Consider the following 17,505-nt stretch of genomic DNA (forward strand, 5'->3'; position numbering starts at 1 on the left):
GTTATCTAGGATTTTCTGTAAGAATTATCCCTAAGTGACATCGTAAGTGACTTGACGATATTCAGAAGAGGTAACGAGGGCCACTTCTGAGAGCATGAGTCATCTGTGACATTGAGTTATAGATACTGATTGTCTTTGAGCTCTACACACACAGGCTGTGTCTTGGAATGTCCCCAAAACGATGTGGTGGTGGCAGCAAAGTCTGAATTCAGTCAAAATACTGGCTGAAATTATGTTGGACTTCTCCTTTCTTTTTGTCGGACTTCTCCTTTCTTTTTGTCCACTGTAGGTGTTCTCTGCCTGCCGGACAGCTTGAACCTTCACAAAGACCAGCAAAGGTCAAACAAGCCCGGGGAAGTGCAGATGTTCAGCCAGTCAGAGCTAAGGACCATCGAGCAGTCTCTACTTGCTACGCGTGTGGGGAGCATTGCTGAACTCAGTAAGTACAAGGCTGTTGATAAAGTTTGAGTTTCTTTCCTCAAAGTAGAGCAAAGCCAATTGCATTGCCTCGTTGTGCAGAGGAGAGATGAGGGTGCACGTGTAATGTTGAAGGAGACGTTGGGGCAAATCTAGCCATGTTTATGCTCCATGGCTAGTTTGGAAGCTGAAGGAGGAGCCATAGGAGGAGAGAAGTCTCGTGCAGTCTCATAGCAATGCCTATGACTTGTTTGCATACACTGCTCTCATTTTTAAAGGTGAAACATGCTTTATTTCCTCTTCCCTATGTTGTGTTTGAGACCACCTCACAGCTTGGCCAGACTTGCAAATGTCTGTCATATTGGTGTCCTGTCTCACTTCACTGGTTGTCTGTTTTGAGATGGGCAAGCAAAAACCTGAAGGCTGCAATAATAAGTGAAGGAAATACTGTCACAAATCTAAAGCAGAGCTAGTTAGAGAGGGTCCTTCAACCTGCTTTTCATTCTCCAGTTCCAGCAGAGGAAAGAACCACAACTCAAACCTGCACCGAAGGAATTTGCACGTGGAAGAAAAATTATTCACTATTAATCAAAACACTTCTTGGGTATGTCAAAATCTGAAAGCTTTAGTTTCAGCACAAATAAATTGTAGGAAGCAAATGTCGTGTGAATCCTCATGCGACATGGAGATAAAGTTACCAGAAGTGCCTTTTTAAATTTTTTTTTATTGAGAAGCCTTCCAATCACATGTTTATGGTATAGTTAGATATATGAAGCTATGGGTGGGAAAACAGAAACGTTCAAATGAAAAAGGGCAGTATTTTATTTTCTGAGGTCTGTTATGAAATTTTGGGGAGAAATTGAAAAGACTCAAAACTATGAAGATAAATGCAGCTCAGCTTACTGTTGTTCTTATTACTGAATTCTGGGTTGTAAAGAACATGCATAGGGATCTCATGTTCATTTTCCTGGCTTCGTCTGTAGCAATGGGAGTCTCCTCTGTAGCTCCATCGTATCACCAGGGCTTAGTTTATGTGCTGTTCATGAGCCGTGTAGATGCACCGTGGATGTTTGTCTGCAAGCCACAAAATGAATTTCTGTTTTCAGCTTGCTAATTTTTTTCTGCTCTGGTGAAACGTCAACAAGCCAAGAGCACTTACATGCCTTAGCGTGAAGTGTTGCTCCGTCTCTGGAATCAGGTGTTTGGTGTTATTCAAATTAAGTGATTTATGCTTATTTATTTTCCACACATGAAACACAACAGAACTGTCTGTGTGCCAGCTAAATTATGCATGATACAGCTCTCTTTCTTAAAGTACATATGGTTGTGTTTTAGTAAATAAGTAATCTGTGGATATTTCAGGGTTGGTTTTTTTTTAATTCTGGATTTTTTTGAACCTTTGTATGCAACCCAAAAAGCCAGACTGCTTAACTACTGCCACGCACCGCCCCCCCCTTTTTACGTTTGATTTCCAGAAATCTGTCATGTCTAAGTAGTCCTACCTCAGATTCAAATGCTTGGTTGATGGGTTTCCTCTCTATATGTCTGTTGACTGCAAACACAGGCAAAACACTCTTCAGGGTGGCCAACTCGAAGAAAAGAGTGCATCAGTGGGAGTTAGATGCAGATGTCAGAGAGAGGTTGGCACCTCCAGCACGCTGGTAGCCCTCCAGAAAGCCCTCTGGACAACCGTCGAGGGTACCTCCGCAGCTGCTGCAAGCAGATGCATGTCGGGGAAGAAGCAGTAGGAGGAGTGGTAATTGGCAAAGCTTGCAAGGCTTGATGCTCTGCTGGGTAGAAATCTTTGCCATGGAGCAGTGCCGGTGCAGAGTTCAAAACTGAATTGTGAAATGTGGAGGGAGGCATGGCATGTCGGTGGGCAGAACCCTGTGGATTTTGGGGAAAATCCTAAAATGGAAGGAAAAGGGAGGGGTGGGGGGTACAAGGGGGTTTGCTCTTTGTTCAGTGCTTGTGTATCTGTCTCTGGCATCAGCAGAGGCTGTGACATGGAGGTTACAGCAAAGCTTCAGCCGCAGAGGGAACTGCAGCGTGGGGGCAGAAACGCTGAGCAGCGGGGAGAAGCCAGGAGGGAACACCTGGGGATCAGGGTGCGTTGGTGGGGAGGGAGTAGGTGAAGGAGGATTTATCGTTGCCTTGGTGGTGTGAGTGGGATGGAGAGCTTTAGAAGTGGCGTTGTGGAGAGGGAAGAGGATATGGAGAAAGTGGGATATGAGGAAAAGGTTAGGTACGTAAAAGCTCCTGCTTTTGTGGTGATGAATAAAGGTGGTGGGGGAGACTCTCTGGATAGGAGGGAATTAAGAGGATAGCACTTGTGAAGGGAGGAGGAGGAGATGGCAACCAGGAGTGAGTGGCAAGGACAAAAGCTTGACCATCAGAGTGGGCAGTCCCCAAGCATGTGTCTGCAATGTCCCACCGGCTTGCAATATCCCAGGAGCCAGGACTTCATTTCGGTGTTCTTCATAAGAGCACAAAAGACAAGGGCAAAGAGGGATCTTGCAATAATGCAATTTAATTTTATCTCAGAGAAAAAAAAAAAGCAATTCTAATTGAATGAGACTTCCTATAGTTTATCAACATTAATAATTAAAGTATTGCAAGTACGCAGAATAACTAGAATTAACAAACGCCTGCTTGCGGAGGAAAGGCTTCCCCTGCTCTCGGTTCTGCTCAGCATCCTTGCACGCAGTGACATGGCCAGCTGCCGAGCTGCTGGAGGCTTTGAGACAGGAAATCAAATCTGCCCCATGGAGGATGACAGCTGGCAAACGGGGCCCATTTGCTGCCCGGCGTCTGTATATCAACTCAAATCTTCTTAGTTTCTTCACGGTCCTTGTGTCTGTCCCAGGTAGAAAATACATTCACAAGGTGAAAAGCCTTGCGTTCTGTGATACCTTCACCTTTCCCTACACGTGATGCCCTCATTTGTCTGCTCCCTTTGTTTGTTCATGAATGCTGTCAGTGTATTAGAAAAGAGCGTTTGGGTGAGCTGTGTCTCCCTGGGGGGTGAAAGAGGCGAGAGAAAATTGGGGAAAGGTGGGATGGTGGACATGACCGTAGAGGGAGGGCAGCACCCTCTGGGAATGCTGCAGAAGAGGAGGTCAACCTGGGCTGCCATTGAGGGGTCCTCATGAGTGGGTAGGTGCAACCGGACTCACGGGTGCTGCTCTCGTCCCCCCCCAAACCCTGCTTGCCTGGTGCTTCTGCTCTCATCTCCTGGGGTTAGCAGGCAGCGGGTGCTGGTCGTCACTGGGATGGCCCTGCCCTGCCTGGCGGCGGTGGGGTGAGGAAGCACCGCTGGCTCTGGGGTGCGCTCCCGAAAATAGGAAGAGGAGGCAGTGTTGCTGACTTAAGGGAAAAATCAAAGCAAAGTTTTGTCTCCGGGACTTAGGAGGAGTATGTAAATAGAACTAATTCTGCGACGCAATTACAGCAGTAATGTGTGATTCCAAAGAAAAGGCTTGAAAAATTAATGTGAAACCGTATTCATTAAAATATAATGAACATGGCACAAAGTTAAGGAACAACAATAAATTTGGCCTATGTTATATTGGCATTTAGTATTCAGGAATTGTAATTGCCTACTACAGTGTGTTTTAAAATAATGTAATTTCATTTGAAATGCTTATTATATAGAGAACATTGGGAAGAACTGAAGCACAGCAAAAAATAATAGGATTTTAAACAGTAGCCTGACAGTATTTCACTGTTTAATCTTAGAGAAAATATTTCACAAGACTTTCTTGGGGTTGTTGTTTTTGGGTTTTTTCTAGTTTTTCCTGAAATTTCCTGTATTTCCAGTCCAGACCTAGACAAGAAGGGGAATAGATCTGTGTGGGGGTTTTTTCAGAAAGTTTTGGGAATTCTTCTAGATTTCTAGTTCTTCTCTTTTATTTCCTCCCCCTTCAGACAGGGAAAAATAAGTAGACTGAATAGGAAAAGAGAGGAATATTAGGGAGAGCTGTTGAGAGATCCCATGATACTGCATTTTGACCTTTGAATATTTTTCCTAACTTCTTTATATGCATGTTTGCAACCCACAAATGTTTATGTTATATTTAACTGCATAACACTCCAACACAGCTATTCATCACCCATCTAAAAATACTGCTGCCGGCTTGGAGACCAGATGCAGGAGGGATGAGGCTCACAACTGGAGGTCACTGGTGTTTTGCTGGATGAAGGAGGACCCTCTTTCTCTTGCGTGTGCACATAGGTGGTGACAAGGAAAAGCAGAGCCTTAGGGTGCACTAGGCACCCATCCTAGCACCAACAAATATTCCTCCCTTGCTACCTTGAGTGAAGACTGTAAGATGTTAGTGTACTGCTGAGCTGGGACAACCATCCCATGTTGAGGTGCATACGTAGGGCTGCAGAAGGGTTGTGTCTCTCAAGCCGCACAGAGGGATAAACTGTGGCTTAAGATGTCATCCAAACCGTGACTTCATGCATGTCTTCAGGTTAGAGCAGAAAACTGTTTGGGGCTTGCTTTGAGTCCAAAGATGGCCAGTCCACTACGACTTTCCTGGGTGAGAAGTTAGCCACCCAGTCTTGTTCAAACCACGGTGACCAATGGTGGTGGTATTACTCTGAGTGTTAACCATAATGAGTAGGCATTTTTATTTTAAACTAGGATAATCTGAAGATGCGGATGCAACTTAACGCTGCTGGTCTCAGAGCTTTTTAGCCTTTGAATGGTGTTTAAGTTAAAGCAGCTCCCAGATGTGATGTTCGGGATGGTATTTCCTCCACGTCACCACTCAGGTCTCAGCAGAGTTTTCCTTTTTGCCATTGGAAAAACGCTACCCTTCCCCATCATCCTCTCTTTGCCTCCGCAGTGCTGAATGTATGTATTTCCAAAATAACAGCCTCCCAGTAGATCTTGGCACACTTTTAGGGATGAAAGGAAGGGTTACTGTTCAAGCGTAAGTAGGAATGTGATTGCACATACCAATACTGTTTTTCATTTCTCCTCGCAGCCTCAGCTGAGGAGATGATGAAAGTCGACATCCCCTCCCTTGCCTTTTCATCTAGTCTCAATCCTCTGCAACGAACAGGAAGGAGCACTGCAGGAGCCGTACAAATTGATTCATGTCCTGTAAATAAGAGGTTAAACCTAGGCTTAGAAGCAAATGCCAGGGTAAAGGTGCTTGCTGGAAGGGTGGCATCTGAAGGAAGGTTGTTGTAAGTGCTCTGCTTATTTACTGCCAGAACAGAAGCCCTGTTTGTCAGATATTTTTCTCAGACTAAGCAGCACCGTAGAGGAAGGCCAAAGCTTACTCCCTGTGAACGGTTTGGTTCATGCAGTGCAGTGCTGAGCTAAGCAGAGGTACTAGCCGAAACCTGCCATTCAGATGGTAGTGCTCCCTTCAGCATACAGTTTGGCCATAGACTGGCAGCCTGTGTGGACACTCTCCAGATGTGGTGATACTTTTCCTAGTTTTCAAGGGCCCTCCACTGGGTTATTGCACAAGATCTCTATATCCTCACTCTCCCACTGCTTTCTGGGCCTCTTGTTTTGTGGTTCCTCCTCGCTGCGATCCACACGTCATCCATTCCATGTGTAAAAGCTAAAAAGATAAGTTGTTGAGGTGCCCCTTCACCCCCCCAGCAGGGTAATGCAGTTCTTATATGGTAGGTAGTTTCTTGCCTCCATTAAGTGTCAGAGGGTTGCAGGCTCCCCTAGCTGCTACTCCGTTCCTCTTGCAGCCCCCTCCGAATGATGGACCTGAGCCTCCATTTGCTGTCTGCGTCTGTGCACAAGAAGGCTTATGGGTTACTTAATAGCCCCAAATGAACCCCTGCTTTTCTTCCGTTCCCCCTGAGATACCATTATCATAAACCATAAAGCACTACATTTATTTATCAGTGGAGATGAAGTGGGAGGGAGGATAATTTGAAACTACCAGTCTACACCCCGGTAAGGCTTTACCTGCCCTTTCACTGCCCTGCTGACCAGGAAGGTGGATTTCTATCTTGGGTTACAGGGGCTGAACAGAGGCACCTATTGCTTGCTTGGATCCCAGTCTGCTGTCAGTCCTCCTTTGGGGGCTTCCCCCGTGGGGTGAGACTCAACCTCCTTCCTGGGGGCTGAGATGGGGTTTGTCCCCACACAGGGGTTTTGTTCCTCCAGGGCTTCCACCTCATGCGCTTAAGCCCACTCAGGTTTAATGGTTAGAGGCATCGCCTTGGTGGGTGGGGGATGCTGGAGCTCCAACCCTCCACTGCCCTTCCCTGGTACACCAGTGTATCGGCTCAGGACTCCCCTGCGTACATCACCCTTGAGGTGCAGGCTCCTATTTACCTCTGAACTCCTGTGCATCACAGCACGCTCGGGGTTAAAACAGCATTTTCCTTTCCTTAGGTTTGCAGTCCTCCCTGTCCCTGCTGTGTAGAGCACAGGCGATAGGTCAGGCCAGGGTGAGCACTCTTCAGCTGGCCTGCTCAGCCATGCGGGGGGCTCTTAAATTCAGAGTTTGAGGACATGGGTCTATGTCAGGCCAAAGAAAATCCAGGAACGGTGGTCCATAAGGCAGTGGCAGTCTGCAGAGGGAAGGCTTTGCATTAGGTCGGCAGATGAATAGCTCATCTGAATCAAAGCTTGTTTTGTTTGGAGTTGACGTGGTTTAAGGGGAATCAAACACAAACATCATGCTTGCCACATTGAATTGGAGATTTTGAAGGTGATAGTGTTGTTATAATAGGTATGTGAACTTGAGAAGGTTTAATTATTATTGTGGCTTTTTTATGGGATATAACCAATCCCTAATTTCTCAGTCTTCAAAGGCTTTGCAAATACTAAATCGCACACAAACACATACTCTGTAATATAAATAGAAGCTTCTTGTGATGGTGGGATAAGTGGAGATAAAAGGTTAAACGATCTGTGGGAGGCCACAGGGAAGCCACTGTCAGGAAATGGGCTGCTTGTATCCCGGTCCTGTCTTTTGGTACTGAATTCAGAGTTTGGGACCGCAGCTCCTTCGTTTGCTCTTCTGTGGGGGAGATGAATGGCTGTTAGGAGAAGAAAAGGTTGCCTGGGATAGCAAATTCACATAGGGGCGTGACATGGGCAAGCAGAGATGGCAGAGATGGGGAGGTTTCTGCAAGGTGAGCTCGACAGTGAATCTATTGCACGTGGGATGCTCCACTGACTGTGGTTTATGGCACCCCAAGCGCACCCGCAGCCTGAGGCAGCTGGCTCTTGAATCTGGAATGTACTGTGTGCCAAGAATAGCATAGCTTTATGTTTGAAGATACTTTGTGCTAAGAGCATGTGCACAGTGAAATACATATTAAACACTTCCTAGTGTGCACCCACCCTAGCTTTCTGCACGCTCCTTTCCTGCTATAGATGGGTTGTCTTGAGTTAACGATAGAAAGATCTCCAATAAATCACTTGAGGAAAGGTTTCGCTCGAGCAGTTTTTGCTCAGCTAACTTTTGAAACATGGAGATTGATGCAACACCAGAGGCAGAGCAAACATGGAGGAACAGTGCAGCTGAAATGAAGAGCGTAGGGATGGCTCGGGCGGCTGACTGAGCGGATGGCTGGAGGTGGTCTGCTGTGGTACAGGAGACAGTTCAAATACTCATATTCACCCTCATTCATGCGCTTACAGGCATACACTGGGATGAGCTGTAGCAATACATGACTTTGGTGCAGAAACCGGAGGCAACAGGGAGGGAGAAAGGGAGAGAGACTTAGCTACAGTAGGGGAAGGACGCAGGATGGCCCTGGCTACCAGGTAGCAGTCTGATTGAATAGACCTTGGTTTATTATCAGGGTTATAATTCATGTTTTCAATACAGTCTCCCCAGAGCTGGTCCTGAACAAAAGCTGTAGATCCAAGACTTTTATACTGAGGTGTGAAATGAATCCAGGTCAAGAAAGTAAGTTTTGCACCTGGCTCACGTGCTTGTAAGGGGGCAAACTTTGGAAACTACCAGCCATGGTAGTTGATGCCGTGGAAGTTGGCATCTGGAGTGCAGCCCCCTGGCCAGCACTTCTTCTGTTGATGGTCTGGACAGGACACAGGAGGACGTTAAGGGTTCTGAAGGCCAGACATGACTCTGGTCTGTGGCTCTGGCCCACTCACGCAGGAGAAAATGTTCATCCAGGTAGCAAAACGAAGCAGCGACACTGCTGCTGTCAACGTGCCCCGTGGCAGGGCATGATTCCCAAGAGCAGGCTACACATATTGGAGTCATGGACAGCTGGAGGGATGATGAGACTGGCATTATCAAACTGGTGGGTGCTGCCTGTAGGATACTGTCATGCTAGAAACATGGCCTGCTGCTGCTTCACACGGTGCCCTAACGGGGCATCACGCGGGAAGAGGGCTGCAGTGACAACAGATCCTCCTCCCTCCCCTGGGCTTTGAAGGAAAGACACAGGCCAAAGAACTGTGTGGCTTGTTATCAGTGTACAAAAATATTGTTGTTAAGTTGTTCTTATAGTTTTAGGACATGTTTTTGGAACAAGAAAAACTTGAGGTTGGTGTCATAGGGAGTGGCCATGTAAGGATCAGTCCAGCGTCATTCACCTCTGGGTCATTGTTGTGCAAACACGCACCCAGCTGAATGTTTTAGGCTGTGGAAGTTTATCCCTCTAAAAGCAGCAAGCCTGCTCCTAGGCGGGCGTGTTTGCAAGATCAGGTCCATCATGACAGACCATAAAATCCCTCAGAAAGCTTCTCAGAAGTGGGCATTGGGCATCTATCGTTTTCTCTTTCTTCCTGCTCTTTTTGCTTTTCTACTTTTTTCCCCCTCTTCTGTTACCGAATTGGAAGGGGATGTGTTATTTTTAAACTTTGGGCTCTAAAATAGTAAGAGCAGTGATAATAGTTTTTAGCAAAGCCAAACACAGTAAAAAAAAAATGCTTAGCTGGTCATTGTGGAGAGGGCTCGAGCCGTCCAGTTGAGTGCTGTGTGTTGTTCAATATACCACCCCCATACAGACTGGCGCAGCTTAACTTTCCCTGTCACATCACATCTTTGGCTTGAAGTCAGTGAAGCTGTTCCTTAAATATTCAGTACTCCTTAAACCAGGCCCGTGTCACAACATGCGCATTACGTAATATTTTCAATCTTTAAATCAAATGTATGTGGTCCTTACGTTCATAAACCGTGCTGAACTGACAGCAGCAGCGACGGGCAAGTCCTGCTTTGGTCGTGGAAAGGATGAAATGCTGGTAGCTACAGCGGCAGCTCTCCACACGCTGCAGTGCGGTGATGGCTTCATGGGTCCTTTGCTAGCCGGCGTGCAAGGCATGGCGTTTCTCCTCCAGGTTGACAAGCTCCAGCGAGGAGCCGTATGGCCGGAGCTCTTCCCTGTCCTGACCCAGGGCTGCAAGGCACTGCCGGCCTGGGGCTTTCCGCCGCCTTTGCTGCCCTCTGGGAGCCTGCCCTCCAGTTCTGGCTTCCTAGCTTCGGCAACAATAATATCCTCAAATATCCCCCCACCTCGCTGTTCTTTTTTTTTTTTTTTGTGGTGTCTACCCTGCACAATGTGATGTATTCCTCTCCCCGGCTCTGCCAGCAGAGCAGTTTGTGCAGCAGCTCACTTGGCTTATGTTGCATAAATTGTGGAAGTGTTTATTTGGTTTAAATTAAAAACAAAATAAAATTGGCAAGGTCTTTTGTCAGGCAGATCGGCTCCCCAGTCTGTTACTTGGATGGGTTGCAGGTGGTGGTATAAGGGCGAGAATGAGCGCAGGGGACGGCGAGGCAGGGATCCCTGCTGAGCCCCTTGTGTCGTGATACCACAGCCCTTGGCAGCCACGTCTGTGGAGTTACAAGATCGACTCAGCTGATGGGTTTTTTATTTTTTATGGGGTTTTTTTTGGAAATTATCCACTTGGGAATTTATTGGCCTTCCAGATGCACTCAGTTGATATATCTGAGACATGTTTTCAGGGCCAAAAAAGATGCGGAAGAGCCAGCAATGCTGCAAGCATCACCCCTTGCTGAGTGTTGCTGTACCTGAACATGGCTCTGAAGAGCAGAGATGGCTAACACAAAGTGATGAAGGGGTGTTCCCTCTCTATACTTGGCCACAAATTCAAGGTTGCCCTCGTTGTTCAGATACGTTGTGGCTTTTACAGCTGGCAATGAGAGCAAATATAAGTTGGGTTTCCCAGATGAGACTTGAGCCGGCTGACTGCTGGAGACCAGACCAGTGAGTCCCATTATGGAGCTGGGTTCATGTCCGTGGACTTTGGGGCGCCCTTGCCAGGATCAAAGAGAGTTTCAACTCTTGGTATAGTCTTTGGAAGAAAATGGAGAAGCAAAAGCATATTAGCAAGGAAGAATAGAAGCAGCAGAATGTGGTAGGGATTGAAACAACACGTGCATCTCGAACCAGAGGCTACACTACGCTACATTTTACAGAATATGCATAAGGACTACCATGCAGTGTGTGCGTGTGCCTGTCAGCTCCCTCCTCTCTTCTCGGCACTGATCCTGGTGCACAGATATGCTTAGGTACAGTCTCTGCCCTGAAGAATTTGCAGTGTAACTGGATGCGGCTGGAGGAGGAAAAGGGCACCAGGGCGTGCAGTGGCTTGTCCGAGGTTACACTGTGGAATAAAATAGAGAGCAGCAATTCCCATCCTGCCTCCAGTACTCTGCCTGTTGGGTACCAAGATCATAATGCAGCTTTTTATGTTTACTTACTGTCCTCTGTGAAGCTCGATGCTTTATAGGTATTGATTATTTAAGCTTTGAGTTGTCTCTGATAGAGGAATGTTATAATTGTTAATACAGAAATGATTTGAAATGTAACCAGAGATAACACAGCAAAGGCAAAAGCAAGATCTAAGCCAATCAATTCTTGGTATAATGTAATGAAATCAGGCTTAAACATAAGAAGTATTAATTCAGCTTTAATGGCATGAATTGGTTTGTGTTTCTTAAGAAGCAGTTGAGGAATTACAGAATAAAAGGGCGAGCTCCTGGTCGTATTGAAATGGATGGGAGCTTTGCCATTGATTTTAGTGAGGCTCGAGTTCCTCCAGCCTTGCATCAGCAGCGATGCCAAGCTGCCCGCCCTGCCTACGTCATTCTTGCTGCTGCTGTCCCTCCTTGCTTACCGTGCAGCTTGCTCTGGTGCTGGATGTGTCATTGAAGTCACATCACCCCAGATCTTGGGGAGGAATGGGGATGAAGTAATGCTGCTGCCTGAGTCTGGGCCTAAATTGCATCCTGATTTTTATTCATCATTGAGTACAGAAGTCAGAGGCGTTCTCTGGTGCCTGCTGTCTCAATCCACTGAAATAAGACTAGTCATGTGCTTAACTTTAACCACATGCTTTAGTGCCGTAGTGGCTTGGGTCTGAAAAGGCTTAATTTAGTGCAGCTCCTTTTTCTCTGCTTTTGCTATTATTGTTAAAGCTGGATGTTGCAGCCAGCACTTCTATGCAATTTTTTTGCCTTTTGGAGAAAAAGAGAGGCATTTACTTTTGCTATCAGCAAGGTTGCTAGCAGTTAAATTTGCCCGTGCCAGGCTTGGCAGTGCACGTCTGCTATGACAGAGTGGGCTGAGTTGAAGGGGGTCCCAAACTTTCCTGCTGCTGCTGGTTGCCTGCAGATAATTTTGTGTAGGACCGGGGAGTCATCTCAGAGGCACATCTGTTTCTGCCGTGGACCTGATCCTGCAGGCTTTCCGCATGCACAGCTGCTCCCAGAAATTATGAGCATGCAGGGCTGCAAGATCGGTCCTATCATGACAATTTCCTGGCAGAGGGAAAAGACAGAAACTATTTTTAAATGAAAGCTTTGAATCAGAGGAATATTGCAGAGTGCAGCAAAAATTTGTGTCAAAACCCTGAAATCATGGACTCGGCAGTTTTCTCATGCCAGCGGTTTTTTTGTCTTCATGGTTTTAAGGCTGTGTTTTTGGAGGACTGTGATGAGCATTTTTCAATGAGACGTTTCTATTCTCCCTGGTGCACATTATCACAGCAGCAGCAGCATTTTCTGTGCGAGTTGGGCTGGAGAGAGGTGATGTGCTGTGATGTGTTCACAGGGGTGGAACTTTGCAAAAAAAAAAACCCTGTACTCTGCCTTGCACACAGTCAAAATTGTTCTCCTTTAAGTTTGCCCAGGAGTTCATTATTCAGCCTTTCCCCCCTGCCCCCTGATTTGGTTTTATGTTCCTACCTTGGTGTACATTTCCAACTTTTCCTTCCAAGTTTCAGTGCTCAGTGGTTGCTTGGGAAAAGCAAAGAATAGAAAGCGTGTGACTTCTTCTTAACACTGGAAAATTATGTCCTCTCTTCCCCATCGTTTGCTTTTGTATAGCTTAAGAATGACCCAAAGGGCTCTTGCTCAGATTTTCATTTAAAACAAACCATCTGATTTGATCCGAGATCATTATTTCCCCCCAAAGCACTCTCGGAGTGATTTGAACATGTGAAAACAGGCAGTTTATAACCACAATTGTTTCCCTGCCTTTGATAGAGTGATCACTAGTCAACAAATGTAAAATTCACTGCCTCGGAGGGAGATGCTTTAGTTAATTAGTTACAATCAGTACAGTGCTCAGAGACTCACTGCTGCTTGTCCATGTATTTGCTTGCTAATCTCGCTTGCTGTCTTCGCTGATCCTGGTCCGTATATTGCGGCTGGTTTCCCATAGCCGCCCTGCAAGGAAGCACCCAGAACCACGTAGGTGCAGGGGAGACGACGAGCATCTTTTTCTCAGGCCATTTTCTGCGCTCTGGAAACCTGAGGGGCTGGGTGAGCCTACTTCACAGGTTTTGCTCTTCCGCTAACATGAAGTTTTCCAGGCCCATCCTGGACTTAAAAATTGTAATTTCGGTTGTGCATTTCTGCTGTTGTCTTATAGCAATTTTTTTCCCCCTTTTTTCTTCACCCACGTGTCCCTTCGCATGCTCCCACAGTGCTCTGTGTTTTACCTGACTGCCTCCTTCCTCGTTGCAAGGGGCTGTGTTTCCCTGCTGCTCTCTACCCAGGAGCATGTCGCTTTTGGTGCCACGCTGCATCGTCCCCGCTGGTCATTTTTGGGACTATGGGGTTTTGGCAGCCTCCAAGGACTGTCTGTAGGTAGCTGTGACCCCAGCCCTGGTGTACTGGCTCTTCTGGCCATGCTGAGATGGGCCAACCTGATGCTGCTGACACACCGTATTTGCAGAAACCCATCTCCCCCAGGCCTTTGGGGGCTTGTCTGCAGCCCAGGTATGTCATGCTGAGCTGCGTAAACCACCAGGCAAAGTCTGACGTGGTGATGAGCAGTGCACAGGATCCTGTCCTGCCTTTTACTGTTTGCATATGTGAGGTTAAATGGAAGGGAAAACCAACTGGCATGTCTTTTGGCTTGAAAATGTTGGGGAGAGGCAGCCGAAAAGCCTGGCATTAACTCAGCTCTTGCTTTTTTGCAGGCGACCTGGTGTCCCGAGCAATGCACCACCTCCAGCCCCTCAATGCCAAGCAGCACGGGAACGGAACGCCGATGCACCAGAAGCAGGGATCGCTCTACTGGGAGCCGGAGGCTCTGTACACCCTCTGCTACTTCATGCACTGTCCGCAGATGGAGTGGGAAAACCCCAACGTGGAGCCGTCAAAAGTCACGCTGCAGACTGAGAGGTAAGAGCCACTGCACGGTGCTTAATGTCGTGGCGAAGGCGTTTCGTTAATAAATCAGCGTGGCTGGCTAATTGCTAATTACAGCTTGCGCGTGAGAGGCTGCAGAGCAGTCTGGTTTGGTTTAGGCTCACCTCTTTGAAATCTGTTTCTCTCGCCAAAGCACTGCGTGGCTGACCCAATATATATCAAAAGTGACACCCAGTGGCTACATACAGCAAATTGGTTCCAGATGTGCACTCGGGAGATATTTCCTTTTCCTTTCGTTGTTGCTCAGCTATTCTGTGTTTTGGAAAAGAAAATGAGAACTTCTATTTCTGGCCTAGCAGGTTCGGGTTTAAATGTGTTTTTTCTACGCGTTGATAGGGCTCGACAGCTGCGATTGGGGAAGTGGAAAATGAATAGAGTAGTGTATGGAAAGGATAGGTAGTTAAAGATGCTGGGCTTCAGCCGTGCCGAGTACCCGGGCACAGGAGTAACCTTGGGGCTGTCCCGGCCAGGGACACGGCAGGCTCTGGCTGTGCTGCTGTTGTCCCCCCTCCGGGGATGGCCAGGGCAGGGGAGGCACGCCTGAGGCCCCGTCCTGACTCAGGGTTTGCCGTAAGGTGAGAAGGAGACACTGCTGAAGCCCATGATGGGGTTACTAAATGCCGGCAGGCAGGCAGGCAAGCAGGGTGCCCAGCACAGAGCAGCTCTGCACTCGGGCACTGCAGAAAGCAACGGGACAGCTTGCTGGCCAAGAAAATAAAGCCATCTCCTGTCAAAAGCCCAGCAAACCCTCTAGTAACACAAGCCTCCACTTGTGTGCTGAGGCACGCTGTGCTATTTCCCTGCCGTGCTTCTCACCAGCCCTAAACCAGGTTTCCCCAGTACGGAGATGAGAGGAGCGGCTGGTGCTTGGAAAGTGCTGGGTATTCATTTTTAGGATGGGTATCATGGTGGTGCAAATGCAAGCTGCTTTTTCAAGCTGGGCTCCACATTTACATCCTGATGTATATATCGCGCTGTACGTGCGAGGCAAACTCTGATCTGCACATGTGCCCTAAGAGCTGCACATACGGGGGCTTGGTTATTGTTGCAGTATGAGGCCTGCATCTCAAAAGCAGCATTTGAGAATCTCATCGTATGTGTAACTGTAAATAGTATACAATATGATATCTTCATTGAAATACTTTTATATCGATTCACAGAAAAGCATACAAGATGAAACTCTGGCATTAATAATGTTACTGGGAATTTTGCCATTTGCCTTTGGATGGCATTTTGTTTCTTTTCAAGTTTGGGTTGCTCTGTGAGCATGTTTGTTGCTTTTTGCTCTATTGTTTCCAAAGTATGAAAAAAAACCAGAAGGGAAATGACAAGAATCCAGAATTTCCTTGTTTTTCTAAATTATTTTTAATTTCATGATTTGTCATCTAGCCTTGTTATTGCAGAAGGCCTAACTTGTGTCCAAGAGTGGTTAGTATGCACAGAAAATAACCAAAATTAGAAAATACCCTCACCTGATCTATAGTCCCTATCTGTGGGAGTAATGCCACTGTCACCCGTGGGAATATAAAGGTGAATAATGCTGAGACTCTGGTTTTGTAAGATCTCTGCAGACTTCCCTGTGGAAAGTGAAAAGGGCAGGAATATTTGAAAAATCACTTTTAGCATTTACTTTAATAGGTTTTCCTTTCTCTGAGGTCTCCTTAATATGTTCTCTTCGTTAGAGCACTTGAAACACTGTTTTTTTAAAGCGATTGTTCTTCTTTGCTTTATTTTGAATACTCTGTCTGGCAAGACATCTTCCTTTGGCAGGCCAGTTTAACAACTGCGGTGTGCGGTTAGGGCCAGACCAAGTACTCGGTGTTACTGCCAAGAGCTTGTGGTCACTTTTGGAAAGAGCAGATACTCCTCCTGTTGCCTAATCAAACATGCGTTAGTACTTAGTGCTGGAGTGGGAGCAATGCAGGGTTAAGCATAAGCCCGGATATTTCCATGGGGTTGTGCTCTGGAGCTTCACCAGCTGGATGTGACCATCCTGTGCTGCTCAGAAAGGAGACCGGTGAAGCTGACTTCTCCTTAGTGCTCTGAGGAGCATTCCTACCTATTTCCCATCCTTTTTTTACATGCAAGCATGCTTTGTGGTCTATGACTTATTTCTGGTGGTTTCGGTTTTCATGATGGGGTTTTGTGTGTTGCCAGGGAGTGGGTTTGTTAAACATGACATTTTTATATGCAGAATACTTGCAAGCTTTGTGTCATATCTATGTGCCGTATTCCCTCTCTTCTTTTCCAACTGCGGCAATTACCTTTATGTTGGAAGAAGCCCAGAAGGAAGCAAGGAGGTCCAGGCATCTTTCCCCATCCTTGGTCTCTCTGTGTCCCTGCTGGTGCAGAGAAGCCAGGACTCTGTGGATCTGGCTGTAGGCAGTATTTCCATGAAACAGGGGTTGTCCTTGGCTCGCATGAAGCCAATTTGGCTACCGTCTTGGCCCCCTCCTCCCTGACCATGCATGCCCAGGGTAGAGGGGGTTGCAGGATGTGGCCAGAGAGCTCCCCCGGTGCTTGGAGGGCTCGGTGGCCCCGTGAGAGCAGCTCCCGTCCTTCCCACCCATCTCCAGCCCACCTGGATTTCGGCTCTGAACCGGGTTGAATTAGGGAGCTGCAAAGGCTCTGCATGTCCTTCTGCGGAGGTTGGATATGGGAGGGAAGCCGGTACGGTGGTGGTCCTGCCTGGCTTAGCACTTTCTAGCACAGAAAGCGGTACCTCCCTCAAAGTCTTGGGGGATGCGTAAAATGGGATGTTTACCTTCAAATTAATCCAGCGCTTTGTTTCTAGGGAGAATTTTCTAGGGAGCATTTTCTAGGGAGCGTTTCTCTGTGTTTGCTCTTCATGGAGGTAAAGAAACGAGAATGCGGTGTGTTTTTAATAGTGTTTGTCTTTACATAAAATAAAAGGGGAAAATTATTATACAGTGAGGCTTTTGCAAGAGGACTGCTTTCATGGGAGGGGGAGGAGGTGGAAAGTGGCCAGGATATCTCAGAAAACCTGGAAAAGATTCCCCACTTCTTAAATGCCAACAAATCCAACCATAAGATGGGTGTGTGACACCCTTCCACCCCAAATTCCTATTCTTCTTTCAATCTGGTCACTTTGGAAGAAACCCTCTGATTTTTTGGCTGTGTTGTTGACACCAACACAAGCCAGTCCTGCTGGGATGGGTTATCTAATGGCCCTGGATACCATGTAGATGGATATTTTGGCAGGCATGGAGGTACGGGAGGGGGTTTGGACCTGTTTGTGCGGTCCCCCTTCCCTGATAATGCACACAGCCAGGACATGATGGAGACATTTATCTTGTGATGGGTGTTGCCTATGAAAGCGGTGCTCCTCCGGTGCCTCCACCTGCGGGCAGCTGCAGGTTATTTAGGTTTGTTCATTCTTTTGCTTTCCTGGGAATAAAAAAAAAAAAAAAAAAAA

The 17,505-nt window shown here is 47.0% G+C and overlaps 1 protein-coding gene across 1 annotated transcript in view; it reads left to right on the forward strand.

Moving 5' to 3' along the window:
- Nucleotides 1-348: 348 nt before the first annotated feature.
- The window catches only part of BTBD11 (BTB domain containing 11), a 77,139-nt gene continuing 59,982 nt past the window's right edge, over nt 349-17,505 (forward strand). Inside the window, exons 1-2 of the mRNA XM_019471452.1 lie at nt 349-439; nt 13,838-14,042. Coding sequence (XP_019326997.1) covers nt 364-439; nt 13,838-14,042 — 281 coding nt within the window. The 5' untranslated portion in view covers nt 349-363. The remainder of the gene's footprint in view (nt 440-13,837; nt 14,043-17,505) is intronic.

Source organism: Aptenodytes forsteri, unplaced genomic scaffold (genome assembly GCF_000699145.1).
Source record: "Aptenodytes forsteri isolate BGI_AS27 unplaced genomic scaffold, ASM69914v1 Scaffold482, whole genome shotgun sequence".
NCBI lineage: Eukaryota > Metazoa > Chordata > Aves > Sphenisciformes > Spheniscidae > Aptenodytes > Aptenodytes forsteri.